This window comes from Vombatus ursinus, unplaced genomic scaffold (genome assembly GCF_900497805.2).
Source record: "Vombatus ursinus unplaced genomic scaffold, bare-nosed wombat genome assembly UNPS02014786.1, whole genome shotgun sequence".
NCBI lineage: Eukaryota > Metazoa > Chordata > Mammalia > Diprotodontia > Vombatidae > Vombatus > Vombatus ursinus.
The window spans coordinates 32,944,794-32,958,475 of record NW_020954564.1 but is presented as its reverse complement, the minus strand read 5'-3'; the positions used below and the strand labels follow the sequence as shown (position 1 = coordinate 32,958,475).

At 50.2% G+C, this 13,682-nt stretch overlaps 1 protein-coding gene across 1 annotated transcript in view; it reads left to right on the top strand.

Moving 5' to 3' along the window:
• LOC114046875 (minor histocompatibility antigen H13) overlaps window positions 1-6,936 on the top strand; it is a 34,875-nt gene extending 27,939 nt beyond the window's left edge. Inside the window, exons 11-12 of the mRNA XM_027867457.1 lie at window positions 858-943; window positions 6,480-6,936. Of these exons, the coding sequence (XP_027723258.1) occupies window positions 858-943; window positions 6,480-6,600 (207 nt within the window). The 3' untranslated portion in view covers window positions 6,601-6,936. The remainder of the gene's footprint in view (window positions 1-857; window positions 944-6,479) is intronic.
• Window positions 6,937-13,682: the final 6,746 nt, after the last annotated feature.

Below are 13,682 nucleotides of genomic sequence, written 5' to 3'. Positions count from 1 at the left end.
GCGCGACGGCATCAAGGGGGTCCATTGGACACCTGCTGTCTAATGAATGATGCCAGCAGACTCCCCTGAGCCCATGTCTCCATCTCCCCCAAGAAATATGAGCTCCAAGGGTCTACTGCAAGGCCTTGGGCAGGTAATAACACTCTTGTAAATGTGACCTTGAACCAGCTCAGAAAGCAGTTCTCGGGCCTTTGAGATTCCTGCCAAGGCCAAACAATGAGGACCACTCAGATGTGAAGTGTGGGAGAGAATAGGAGGAGGAGGAGGAGGAGGAGGAGGAGGAGAAGGAGGTGTGGGAGAAAGGCTCATGGACTGTGAGCACTGGAACCTTAAAGAAGAGCTGTCTCCTTTCTCTTTTACTTTCCCTTCTCTCTCCTCTCTTTCTTTTGCTCTTCTCTATCACTATTTCTTTCTTGTTCTCTTTCTGTTACTTTCTTCTCTCTCTCCCTCCTGGATCCCCTCCTTCCTCCCTTTCTCCTCTTCTCTTTCTCTTCTGTCTGTATCTCTCTTCTCTCTCTCTCTTTTTCTCTATCTCACACACACACACACACAGTCACACCGTGCACGCACTTTATGATGCTTTACGGTTTTCAGAGCACTTTCCCAACAAATCTTCAAGGTAAGTAATACAATATTGTTCCCACTTAACAGATGAGAAAACTAAGGGACCGTCCCGTGGTCAAGTAATTAGCATCAGAGCCAGGTTGAGCTAGGTTTCCACCTCTTCTGTGAAGCATACATAGCCTATGGTCCCTCATTCATGCAAGGCTCTCCCCCAGTTCCTAGGGAAAACCCCCTATTTCCCAGCATAGGCTCCTGGAGCTGATACACCTCTGTGTTTTCCCCCACCCCCACAGCCGGCATTGCTCTATCTGGTCCCTGCCTGCATTGGATTCCCCCTGCTGGTGGCACTGGCAAAGGGAGAGGTCACGGAGATGTTCAGGTAAGGGGTGGGCCCAGGCTACCATTCCCACAGCACATGAAGGCCGGGGGCGTGTTCATAGGTGCAGCCAGTGGGCCCCAGGGGTAGAGGCAGTACCTGACAAAGGTTGTGGGCTGTGGGGAGAACTGTAATGGAATGTTTGTACACGTCTCCCAGGAAACGTCACTCCCTGGCATTTTCTGCCAGTATGTGGGAACCTGTCTGTAGGTTCTGGTGACAGTTTTGCTCTGGATCCAGCCCTTGCTTCCCCCAAATGGTTGGGATGGCAGTTAGCTGAACTGGAGTACACCATACCACCACCACCCCCCAGGGCAATTCTGAGGACCACGCAGGGGCATCCCACAAGATTTGGGCCACTTTCTTCCTCTCTAGGTAGGGACTGCTTTTATGGAATGTACAGCACACAGCATCTCAGATCCATGAGCTTTCTGGCTCCTGTGCCCATCTAAGACTGACATAGAAATGACTTCCGCCACCAAGACAGAGTGTGAGACTGGCTGAAGCGTTTAGATTGTCTCAGGTGTAGAAACACCTTGGAAGAGCCCCGCCCCAGGCCCCCAGGAGGCTGGATGGCCTAGGGAAGAGAGTGCTAGACTTGGAGACAGAAAGGCCTGGATTCAGATCTCACTTCTGACACTAACTGTGTAAAACTTGGGCCTCTGACCTTAGTTTCCTTACCTGTAAAATGAGGGGGCTTCTGAGGCCCCTTCAGGCTCTAAATCTGTGATCCTCTGATCCCTCCCCTTGACAGTGGTTGTTGACAGACCATTTCCAAAGGGAAGCTTTGGGAGACAGCAGGAAGAGCACTGGACTGAGATTGGGGAGACCCGGGCACTGGTGGGGGACCTTCAACAAGTCCTTTTCCTCTCTAAACTCCCATTTTCTCCTTTATAAAATGATGTGGTTGAATTAGATGGTGTCTAAGGTCTGTTCCAGTTCTCACATTCTTTATTTTGTGTTCTAAGGTCCCTTTCAACTTTGTCGTATTCTGTATTTTAAGGTCTCTTCTAGGGCTGTCATTCTCTGTTCACATGTTCTGTACTCCGTCCCGTATCTAATGCTCTGTTATTCTAGGATTCTCCGAATAGGTGATCCCTATTGAACAAAATAGCTAAAGAGTAGATCTGGATTCCCTAACCCTTGGCTACCAGGAAGGGTTCTGCTCCTGGCAGCTGCACACCTGCATCGGGGAGTGGGATGACTGGAAAAGCTCCAGGGACACTGTCCAGGCTGGTGCTGTTCCCAGGACCACAGGCTAGAGACACCATGTCCTGGGGCAGAGCCACACCCGCCCACCCATAGGCTCTGCATGTCTTTCAGGGCCACAAATGTCTCCTGGGCTTGGCCTCTGGATTGGAGGAAGACAGAATTCTAGGCAGAGCTTGCAGAAGAAAATTCCCATCTTTCTCAGTTTCTTGCTATGTAGAGCAAGGAGTAGAGTAATTTGGAGGGTGGGATCTTTTCTTAAAAAAGGGCATAAGCATCACTCAAGGCATGGCACTTAGAGGCAGCGGATCAGGGGGCTGTCAGATCTTTTCTGTGCTTGAAGCTATGCATCCTGGCTAGGCCCTTGGAGATAGTGGTTCTTACCCCTTCTTCCCCCAGCTTGGTCACCTTAAGCTGAACACCTTCCCTCTCGACCCCCCAGTGTTCTTCTCTGTAAAACAAAGGCATTGGACCCGATGACCTCTCAGGCTCCTTCTAACTACAACATGCTATGTTCCAAGGACTATATTCTATGTCCTCTCAGTTCCTGACCTTTTGTGATTTTATATATCCTGACTTCTAGACTCAGACCAAAATTGTGACAATACATAAGTTAATCTCCTGTGCCCTTCCTTTGTTCCTCTAGCCTGTGGTGAGGGCCACACTCGTCCTACCCTCAGTATAGTCCTGCTCCTAGCCGGTGTGACTCCCTCAACGTCTGCCCCAGAGAGCTGTTCCCTTCCCACCCCACCCCCTATCCTTCAGCCTTGCAATGAGACGGCAGGTGGGCAGCTCTGCACCCCCAGGGACCCTCAAAATAACTCATCATGGGCAGCTGCCACCCAAGGGGGTCAGATATGGCCCATCCCTCCCCCACTACCACCACCCGCATCCCTCCAGGTTATTGGCCAGGCCTTCACCCTGTCCCTTCCCCACCTGCTCAGCCTTTGATGTTTCTCTGGGAACCCAGTGCTGCAGGCACCAGTCGTCCCGGTCCTGGCCTTCCTGTGCACCTGGGCGCCCTGAGCCGTGCTGCTGACACATCCGTGACTCATCCCCACCCCCGCGCCACCTCCCTCCCTCCCCGGAAGCCAGCAGGGCTCACGGTCATAGCCCCGTGTCTCCTGGTGGGGTGAAGGGGAAAGGGGAGTGGGCCAGACCCTAGGGCTGGGAGAAATGGGCATATTGATTCCCTCTTCTCAGGCCTCCCACACCCTATCCCTTACATGACAGGCCCTGGCATCCTCCTCAGCTTTGGTTCCATTCCAGGCCCCCACCCCCTCCTGGTGGCAGGCAGGTGCTGGGAGCTGTAGAGACCAGGGCCTCACTGAGGACAGACAGCCCAAGTTCATAGGAGGCAAGGTCAGTCAAGGCAGCAGTGGGCTGTAGCAGAAAGTACGCAGGGTTTGGACCATAAGTTTATAGAGTATATTAATAGCAGTAACTTACACTTACATGGCATTGTAAGGTTATAAACCCTGTAAGTAGATAAAACATTATTATTAATAATTCCTATTTTTGCAAAGTCAAAAACTAATTTAGAGCTGGAAAGGACCTTAGGAATTTTAGTCCAAGCCCTTCATTTTACAGAGAAGTCAGCTGAGGCTAAAAGAGGCTAAATGATTAAATCAGTAGTGTTCTTAATATGCCCACGTGCTGTCAGCCCTGACTCCTGAGTTCAGAGAACCTACTTTGGAATCCTAGCTCAGCAGCTGACCGTGCCCTATGAAATTGAGGCAGCTGGTAGCTCAGTGGATAGAGCGCTGGGCCTGGAGTCAGGAAGACCTGAGTTCAAATTCAGCCTCAGACACTTACTAGCCTAACGTGACCCAGGGCAAGTCACTTAACCTGTGCATGCCCCAGTTTCTTCATCTCTAATGTGGGGACACTAATAGCACCTACCTCCTGAGGTTGTGGTAAGGATCAGACAGATGAAATATATAAAGTACTTTGAAAACCTTAAGGCTCTAAATAAATCTTAGCTGTTTGTGAGCATGTAATCATCACTTCCCCTCTCAGGACCTTGGCTTCTTTTTCTATAAAATGAGTGATCTCTGAGATCCTTTGCAATTTTTGATCCTTTGCTAAGACGGAGCTAGTTTCTGGTGCTGTTTAGACCATTTTGAGGAAGGTAGGGTGGGCAGGAAGCCAGGGAGTAGGGAGAATGGAGACCACGGACAGCAGGTGCTTAAGTCAGAAACCTGCTTGAAGGCACCCCCACCTCCTAGGACCTTGCGCTTAGGGATAACATAAGACCATTTTCCAGCGCAGTGTGCATATGTATATGTGCACACCCGTGCACTTGTACATACACAAAAATACTGCTTAGTTTTTCCCCAACCCCTGGGGGCCAGAGTAATGTAGTGGAAGAACATCAGATTTGAAGTTAAGACTACCTGAACCTCAGTTTCCTCATTTTAAAATAAAAAAGCTGTACTGAATATTCTATAAGGTCCCACTGGATCAGTGTCCTTTAACTCTCTCCCATCCCCCAAAATCTTCTTAGAGCCCATGCCTCCAAGTACTGTATCAGGCTCTTAATAACATGAAGCGCCCCCAGACTCTCTGTCCATACTGAGACTTGTCTCTGATGCCTACTCAGCCTTAGCTGTCTCTGGAGGAGGAAGCAGGCAGTATCTCTAGACTGCGGAAAGGGAGCTGAGTAGAAGAGCAGAATTATTCTGCCTTTCTTTCCAAATCCACTCCCATCACTAACCTTGGTCTCTCTCCCAGCTTCTCTCCTCTTCTTCCTCTTCCTTTGCCCTCCTCCAGAGTTCTGGTCCCAGCTCTGCCACTGACTTGCTGTATGACTTTGGGCAGGTCCCTTCCTTTCCATGGGCCTCAGTTTCCCCATCTGTAAAACAAAGGGGTTGGACTTAAATGGTCACTAAGATCCTTTACAACTCTAAGATTCTGTGATTCCTCCTCTTTTCCCTCCCTTCTTCCTCTCTGTCTTTCCTGCAGCTATGAATCTTCTGCTGAAATCTTGCCACACACTCCTCGGCTTACCCACTTCCCCACTGTCTCGGGCTCACCCGCCAGCCTTGCGGATTCCATGCAGCAGAAAGCGGCCTGCCCCCGCCGCCGCCGGCCACACAGCCCCAGCGCCCTGTAGCCCCCAGCGCCCTTTCTCCCTCTGTTTCCCTTCTGCTCTGTCAGGTAGGGCATCCCATTCTTCACCTTCCTACCCCCCCACCCCCACCCCAGCCAGCCAACACCACCTTTCTATACCAGCCCTTACCCCCGCCCCTTCCCCTAAGAGCCACTGGCTCCTTGCTCCTTTCTCCCTGGGGCACCGATTAGTGGTGGAATGTCAGCCCCAAAATGGTGTCCAGTTTCAGCTTTAGAGACAGGGCAGACCCAAGAGAAGCAATCATTTTTGTCCTTTTTCTTATCCATAACCCTGGGTTTCAGCCTGAGCCTCTCTTCATCTTTCTGGTGAGTTGGCCATCTTGTACTTGCCAAACACCTCTCTAGGGATCTCAAACACCTTGCAGACCTCAGTTCCTCCTACAGGGCAGGAGTGAAGGGTAGAGTCATTCTCCCTGTTGGAGAGATAGGGGTGCAGAGAAATGGCTGGTCCAAGGTGATGTAATCACACAGTGGAGCTGGGAGATGAGAGGCAGAAATCCCATCCTCTCCCTGTGAGCACTTGATGCTTCCCATTGAACCGCCAGGATGAGGGGAGAGAAATTTGTGTCACCCCAGGCTGCAACAGGCTGGTCGTTAAGGTAGAATTGTAGTGAGGCTGCTTGATCTGGAGTTGCCCTGTTTGCTGCCAAATAGAAATGAAGAAGTGAAGCTACAGGGAGGCACGGTGTAGTACAAAGAGCACTGGATGTGGAGTCGGAGAGACCTGGGTTCAAATCCTTGCTCTGCTGTGTATTAGCTATGTGACCTTGGGCAAGTCATTTAACCACTAGCTTCCATTTGCCCTGTCTATAAAATGAGGGGCTAAGACTAGATATTCTCTAAAATCCCTTCCAGCTCTAAATCCTGTGACTCTATGAATTAATCAGAGTGGCTACAAAAATGAAGGAAATGAGGCTTAAGTTTAGACTGCAGGGTCCCTGGACCTGGTCCCTTATATACTGTTTGGGGCCACAGCTTGGGTTATCTCCTAGTGGGCAGGAGAGGAATCTGAGCTGCTCAGTCCTGTCCCTTGTGAAAAAGGGAGTCCTTCCCTTCTCTCCGTGGCCTGTTTTTGTGGTGAGTGGGAGGGCAGCATTGATACAGACCCTTCCTCTTACTCCCCCAATCCCATCTACACCTTAGAACCCTCCTGCCTTTTCTGACCTGACATTTCTCCCCTCCCTTCCCTCTCCTCCAGTTACGAAGAGACAAATGACAAGGAGAAGGAGCCAGCCAGCGAGTGCAAAGAGGGAACACCGATATCGTCGTCGTCGTCGTCGTCGTCAACTCCCTCTGAGACGGAAAAGAAGGAGCAGTAAGGGTGGGCTTGGAGCCGGGGTTGGGGCCCTCCTGCCACCAGTGCAGGAGCTGTGGGAGACAAAGGCCCTGTAGAGCTGGGTGTTGATGTTCTAGGCCTCAGGCCAGGCCTCTCCTGTCCCTTCTCCCTCTTGAGCCCAGCCATGGATTTTCTCTCTTTGTTTCTGGTCGTGTATCTCCTGTGTCCTCCTTCCCAGCATGGGGCAGAGAAACCCCAGCTACCTTTTGTGGGGAGGGTGATGGGTGGTGAGAGGGCCTGGTTTTTAAATTTTTTTGTATTACCGTGAATCCCTCTCTCTCACATTAAAAGTCTATGTCAAGTGAAAAGTGAGAACCAAGGGGGTAGCACATCTGTCTTTGTCTCCACTTTGCCCTAGGCCTTGGGGAGAGGCATTAGAGGGTGGAAGCCTCTTGACGGCCAAAGCCTGGTTTCTCTTGGACCTGTGCTGGGTGTTAATTTCCATTGTTCTTTTCTAGGAGCTTAGGAGACAAGCCTACTCCTGGGCAAAGCTCAGGAATGGCTCCCCCTTCCTTCCTCTGGCCCAGAGCAGCCTTCCCTTTCTGCTGTGTGCACAAAATTCAGGGCAGAGAGTTTTTGAAAGGTACAAGAATCTTTGGTTTAGACTTTAGAAGGATTCCAGGTAGCCAGCAGGAGGTGCCCGCAATCCTGCCTTCTCTGGAGATGGAACCCAACAGCCTCTTCCAACCTTTCTCATTTCTTCCCCAACTATATTGACGTAAGAGGAGGAGAAAGGCAGAATTAGCTCAAAGTGTGTACTTGGTGTACATCCTTTATTCCAGTACACACTTTAAAAAAAAGAAAGAAAGAAACTAACTTGTCTCATCAGGGACCCATTTTTTTAACTCCAGACCCTACAACCTCCCACCCAGCACTAGCTCCATTTGGAGGTAGGAAGATGTGCCTAGTCAGAAGGTAGAGGGGCTTGGGTACATGCTCCATTGTTCCCTAGGCACTCCCCTTTTTCATACAGTACTCTTTCAGCCCTGAGGGCCCCTTCACCCCAGGAGAGGTTTGGGGGGTGGGGCCCATCATTGCCATCATGGGAAGAAGGGCACATGCTGGTCCAGGGAATTGCAGGGCTGAAGAAAACAGTTTTCAAGCTGTTTGAGAAAAGGAGTGACCGAGGGCTGCCTTGAAGGGGATGAGCAAGCTCCCTGGTAGTAGGGCTGTTCAGGTGGGGCTCAATGACCACTTGGGGATACTGTGGAAGGCTTTCCTGCATAAGGAGGGGTAGGATTAGATACCCTCCGAGATCCCTTCCACTTGTCTCTGATTTTGTGAATCCTCCAAACTAAATCCCAGTAGGGCTCCCCTCTGGTCATAAGGCCCCATCATTTAGCCATTGCTGATAAGACCGGGGTCATGAGTTTATAACTTTGCTTGGAGCTAAAGAAGGCCCCAAACTTTGACCTTGGATAGCTACCTTGCCAAAGTGAGCTCTTGAGTAAATGAGGGGTTTTGGCTGAGGATAGCTTATCCCCACTATTAGGAAAGTAAGACCTCAGGTCTGCCCTCCCACAATGAATAAATTCTATTATGGTACATGTTAGCTATGGGTTCTCTGCCCTTGTTGACCCACAGCCACTCTGATGTTCTTAGGTGGAAACCACAGAGCCCCAGCTGGACCCCAGACGAAGTCCACCCCACCCCCACCAGGACCACAGAGACAAACTGTCCTTGGAAGTCAGGGATCCCACTTGACATTAGCTCAGCTCTGCCCTGCCCACCCTGCAGCTGGGTGCTGATTTGAAGATGACTCAGAAGCAGTCAGTGCATCATAGGGCCTGTTTCCTGAACAGCAGGAAGGAGGAGCTACTGCTGGGTGGGGATGGCCCACAGGCACCTCAGCCCCAGGCACCAACCACGGGGACAGGGAAAGTACCTGGCCCTGGGGAAGGTGTCCAGGGAGGCCAGTGAGAGTAGGCATCCTAGTGGTTGGAAGTGTCAAACTAAGATTGGGTCTTTAGACTCTTGGATTTCAGCTAATAGAATTTAAAGCCTCAGAGATGGACCTCAGAGATGACCCAGTAATTAGGTTTCTAAGAGAAAATTAGAAAATCTTCCAAAGAGGAGATAGGACTTTAAGATCACAGCAAGTGAGTGGAAAAGCTGGGATATTTCAGCCCAGATCTCCTGAGTCTTCTGTTATCCAGTTCTGTCTGCTGTACCACCTAATCCCCTTGAGCCAAATAGCCAGTGCCCCCCACCCTTCTACCACCATTTCTCTGCCAGGAGAATGAGAAGAATGCTTGCCAATGGCTGGTATGATGAGAGTATTTTGCCATCTCTCTGAAAGGATCTCAGAGACCTTAAGCAAAGAGGGAGGGGTTGTCTCCCTTTCTCAGATAAAAGTAACAGGACCTACCTGAGAGTCTCCAGAATTTCACTCCCAGCTTTCCCCTCAGAGTTCCAAGACTGTTGGTATGTTGATGGTGAAGAACAGCTATTGGAGGATTGGCACTGAAAACGTGGACTCCGTGAAAGGGAGTGAGCAGCAATCGATGTGGCCTATGGGGAGAGCCCATCCAAACTTAGCTTGTTCTTGTACTCATCCCCAGCATGACCTCTTCCCAATTGAGATCACACTATCTGATCCCTCAGAGGTGCTCATACCTTAGGATTACAACCAACAAATCCAGAACAAGGCCTTAAACATGACAAAAAGAGGGCCTTTGTTGTATCTGTGAGGCCTGGATGAGGGATCCTGGAGGACCAGCCCTGAATTCAGAGGAAGGTGGCCTCCGGAGGAGCACTGACTGGCTCAGGTGACTGGCACAGGGTTCACGTGGGTTATGGTCTGTGAGTCCCAGATGTGGGGGTAGCTGGGAGGGACCCAGAGGAATCCTGTAGTAGAAAGTCAGCCCCTGGGGCCAGGGCCTTTTTCCATTTGTATGCCTAGTGCCTAGTAAGTAGTACCTGCTCTACATGCAGAACAGACTGGATGTCCTCTGCCCACCAGCCCTTTTGGAGTTGGCATCAGTCTATGACTAGAATTTCCCTGGTCTTTGGGAGCCTGGCATGGCATAAAACGATTGGCACAGTGGGAAGAGTGTCAGACTGAGTCAAAGACCTGAGGTCAATCTGACAAGGATTTAGAGTATCTACCATGTGCCAGGCACTGTTGTAGACTGGGGGCACAAATATAAAACCTAAGCAGTCCCTGCCTTCCAGGGGCATATCTTCTACTGGATTCATGACCTAGTGTGTCAGCTACCTAGCTGTATGACTGTGAAGAAGTCACTTGCCCTCTCTGGGCCTCACATTCCTCATCTGTAAAGTGGGTGGTCTCTGAGGTCCCTGCCAATTCTGATCTCTACCCCCACCATCCTGCTGCTTAATGCCAAGCTGAAGAATCTCGTGGCCGGGAGTGACGAGCCCTAGAGTGAGAGGCACAACAGTTGACATCCTCCTGGGCCCCTCTCTCCAAGGAGGTAGATAAGGAAAGAGGCCAGACCCCGGCAGATCCCAGCCTCCACTACCCACCCACACCCCAGCAGCAGCCCCCCAAGATCCCTCAGTCTGCCAGAACAAACATTCAGCAGAGTGTTTGCTGCCTTGGCAGCTTGGCCTGGCTCTGGCTGTCCATCCACAAAAGCGGTATTGAAACAGCTCTGCCCCACGCCGGCTGTGGCTGCTCTAAGCGGCGCCTCACATTCTGCCATCTAATGACCCCTTGCAGCCTCCCCCAGATGTTTTCTATGACTTCCAGCCCAGCTTCCAGCAGGCCTGTCCACAGGAACAAGGGAGGCCACTTTAATTCTAATTAAATACCTCCAGCTAAGCAAACAGTGTGGAGCAGGGCAGGCCAGGCCCAGCCTGGAAGCCCAGCCCACAGAGTCTCTGAGTCTAGACTCCAGATGTGATTTCACCAGCCTCCAATGTCCCATGGAAAAATGACACTCAGGCCAGGAAGGGCCATAAACGCTGAGGAAGATGGGAAAGGAAAGAGGGAAGGCTGGAGAAAGGAGCCATGACCCAGAGCAGCTTGCTTAGGGTGCCAAGTGGCCTTTTAAGGCCCTCTTTCAGAGTACCAGGCAAGGCATGGGATACAGATTATAGTGGATCTAAACAGCCCCATCTCTACCAGCTCCTCAGGTCCTAGGATTCCTTTGGGGTAGAGGTATCTTTGGGAATGTTCAGCCATAACTTTCTCCTTCCCCACCCATTGGAGGCTGAGTCAGGGAAAAGGAGGTCATGACCCTGCCTTCTGGTAGCTGTGTGGGTGAATGCCTTAACATCTCCAGGCCTCCTCATTTTCCTTTTCTGTAAAATAGGAATAAGGCTTGTCCAGTTTCATCTTGTAAGGTTGGGGGTGGGGGGTGCTTTGTAATCTGTAAAGCCTGGAAAGAGTGATATGAACTATTATTATCTTTATTAAAGTCTGTCCCTTCCTCTCTCCATCTACCTACCCAGCCTTCCAGTTCCTACTTCCTCCATCTAGTCCATAATGACTACTCCTAAAAAGGACCTCTTACTGCCCTTATGTGCATGTGTATTTACCACACAGTAGACTCTGTGGCAGAAGTCAGAGGGAGGAAACTTCATCTGCCTTCTTGGGATAGAGACCTGTGGGGTGGGGAGGCTGTGCCAGGCTAGGTGTCAATTCTGTTGGATTCTGCCAAGGCTTCAAGCCCAGGACAACTCAAGAGGGATTGTGGATTGTGCCTTGTGCCCTAACCTCCAAGGACCATCCTAGCCAAATCCAGAGGAAGCTCATTGCCAAAGGGCCGCCCGCTATGATAGTGACATTTTTAAAATCCAGTAACTTATGAAGAGAGGCTGTGGAGGACCTGGGAACTGTGGCAGAGGAGGGGACACTCAGGATGAAGGTCTGGGTCCTTAAAGGATTAGCCTTGCTCCAACGGTACTCACATCTTGCCAGGCCCTTGCACAGTTGTTCCACCAAACTGCGTCACATGCTGCCGCTGCCCCTGCCCCATCTTCCACCAGAATGGAGAGTGAGCTTCCTGGTCAGGGCTCGTCCATCACTGGCTAATCCTACCTCATCCTTCCCCTCCCCCCCCAATTCTCTCACGTTCTCTCTTTCTGCCGCCCAACTATTCCTCCACTCCACTCTCATCTTAACCTTTTTTGTGTCCTGGACGCCTTTGGCAGTCTGGTGAAGCTTACAGAACCTTCTCAGAATAATCTTTCTAAGTGCGTAAAATACAAAGAAATTACTCTGAAATAGTTATTAAAATACTTTTAAAATACCAAATTTAGGCTGTAGTAACATATGGGCTGTAATCTAACTAGATCCCAAATTAAGAACCCCCCACTCCACTCCTGCAGTGGCCTAGAGCCATGCCCTGGGAATCAGATGACTAGATTCTAGCCTGATTTTGCATTACAAATCGTATACCTTTGGGCAAGTCACTCCCACCTTTGGGTTTCAATAGGTGGCCTCCAGCTGCTCTTTCAGCTGTGAGGAGCATCTGCCAAAGCAAACCAGGACATTCTTTGCAATTTGCTGGCTCAGAGACCTGCCTGGGGTCCCACAGCCAATACATAACAGAGACAGAACTTGAACCAGGCTCTTCTGACTGATGGCAGCTCCGCTACACCACAGATGCTTCCTCTCTGTGGATGATCATAGTACCTAACATTTGTGTTGTACGTGGTTTGTTTCTCAAAGAGTTTTCCCCATAGTTGATACAATCCCCCTGGGAGGTAAGTGTAATAGGCATTATTCTCCCCTTTTACGGATGAGGAAACCGAGACTCAAACTGAATGACTTGCCCATAGTCACACAGTTTCAGAGGTAAGCTTCAATTCTGAATCACAGCTCCCAAGGCAGTCACTATCCACTGCCCTGCACTGACTCTCGATGATCTAAGGTCCTTTCTAGCTCTGACATTCTATGTTCTGTGACTTCACTGAGGGGGCATACTGGATTAATTTACACTTCCATGTTTTTGTGCAAGATACACCCTACTTCTTTTCCTCTCCACTATAGATCCTACCCTATCCTTCAAGGTCCATCTGAGGACCTACCTCATATTGCACAGGTTCCCCTGACCCCAACTCAGCGCTTGCTCCTTACACTTGGTTCCTACAGTTTCATGCCACACTGAAGGAGATCTCTTTACTCTGACTTGGCATGGAAGCCTGAGAATGGCCCTTGCAGAAAGGTCAGGCTGTGGGTCGCCGTAATCCATTCCAGGATGGCTCACTGTCCTCTACGCTTCCACGGCCAGCTCCTTCAGCCCTCAGATTTTGGTTCTTGGTCACAGTCTTGTATTGGTCACTCTTTTCCTATGAATGAAGCTTGTCTTCCCCCAAGCCAATGACCTCTGTCTTTGCAATAAGAGCTTACTGATCAAGTGACCTAAGACAAGACAATCAGTATCTGGAGATTTCTTTTGGTTTGTTTTTTTTAGGCAATTGGGGTTAAGTGACTTGCCCAGGGTCACACAGCTAGTGGAGATTTCTATTTGTGTAGCACCCAACACAATAGAATGGAGGTCCTCAACCATGCTGACTTTTTCCCCAGAGAACCCCAGGGACGGTGTGCTTTTACCAAGAACACAGCTAAAAATTATTTGACGGTGAGCATTAGCTCTGGGTACCCACATGACACAAAGCGCCTTGAGAGGTGTCTGGAAAGGGACTAAATAATAGCAAAGGTCTCTTCTAGCTTTGATGTTCTATATTCCAAAGTCCCTTCCAGCTCTGCTGTGTTCTCAGTCCTCTCAGTCGTCTCCCTATTCTGACAGTCTACGTGCAGGTAATCTGGTATTGGAAGGAGGTCTGGATTTGAAATGCATCAAATCCCAGCTCTGTCACTCACTAGCTATGTGACCTTAGGAAAGTCACTGGAACTTTCTTCAGCCCCGGTTTCCTCCTCTGTAAAATGAAGATGAGTTAAAGAAAAAAAAAAAAATAACAACCCTACTGCCAAGACAGTTGTGGGGAAAGAGATGGTAAAACCCAAAAGCTCTGTAGAAAAGAGTTAGGAGGTTCTGAAGGCCCTAGCTGCTCTGAGCCTCCTCGTGCCCTCCTGTTCCCGATGACCGCCCCCTCCCCCCAGGGCCCAGGAGGTGCAGCGAAGGGGGAAGGTCA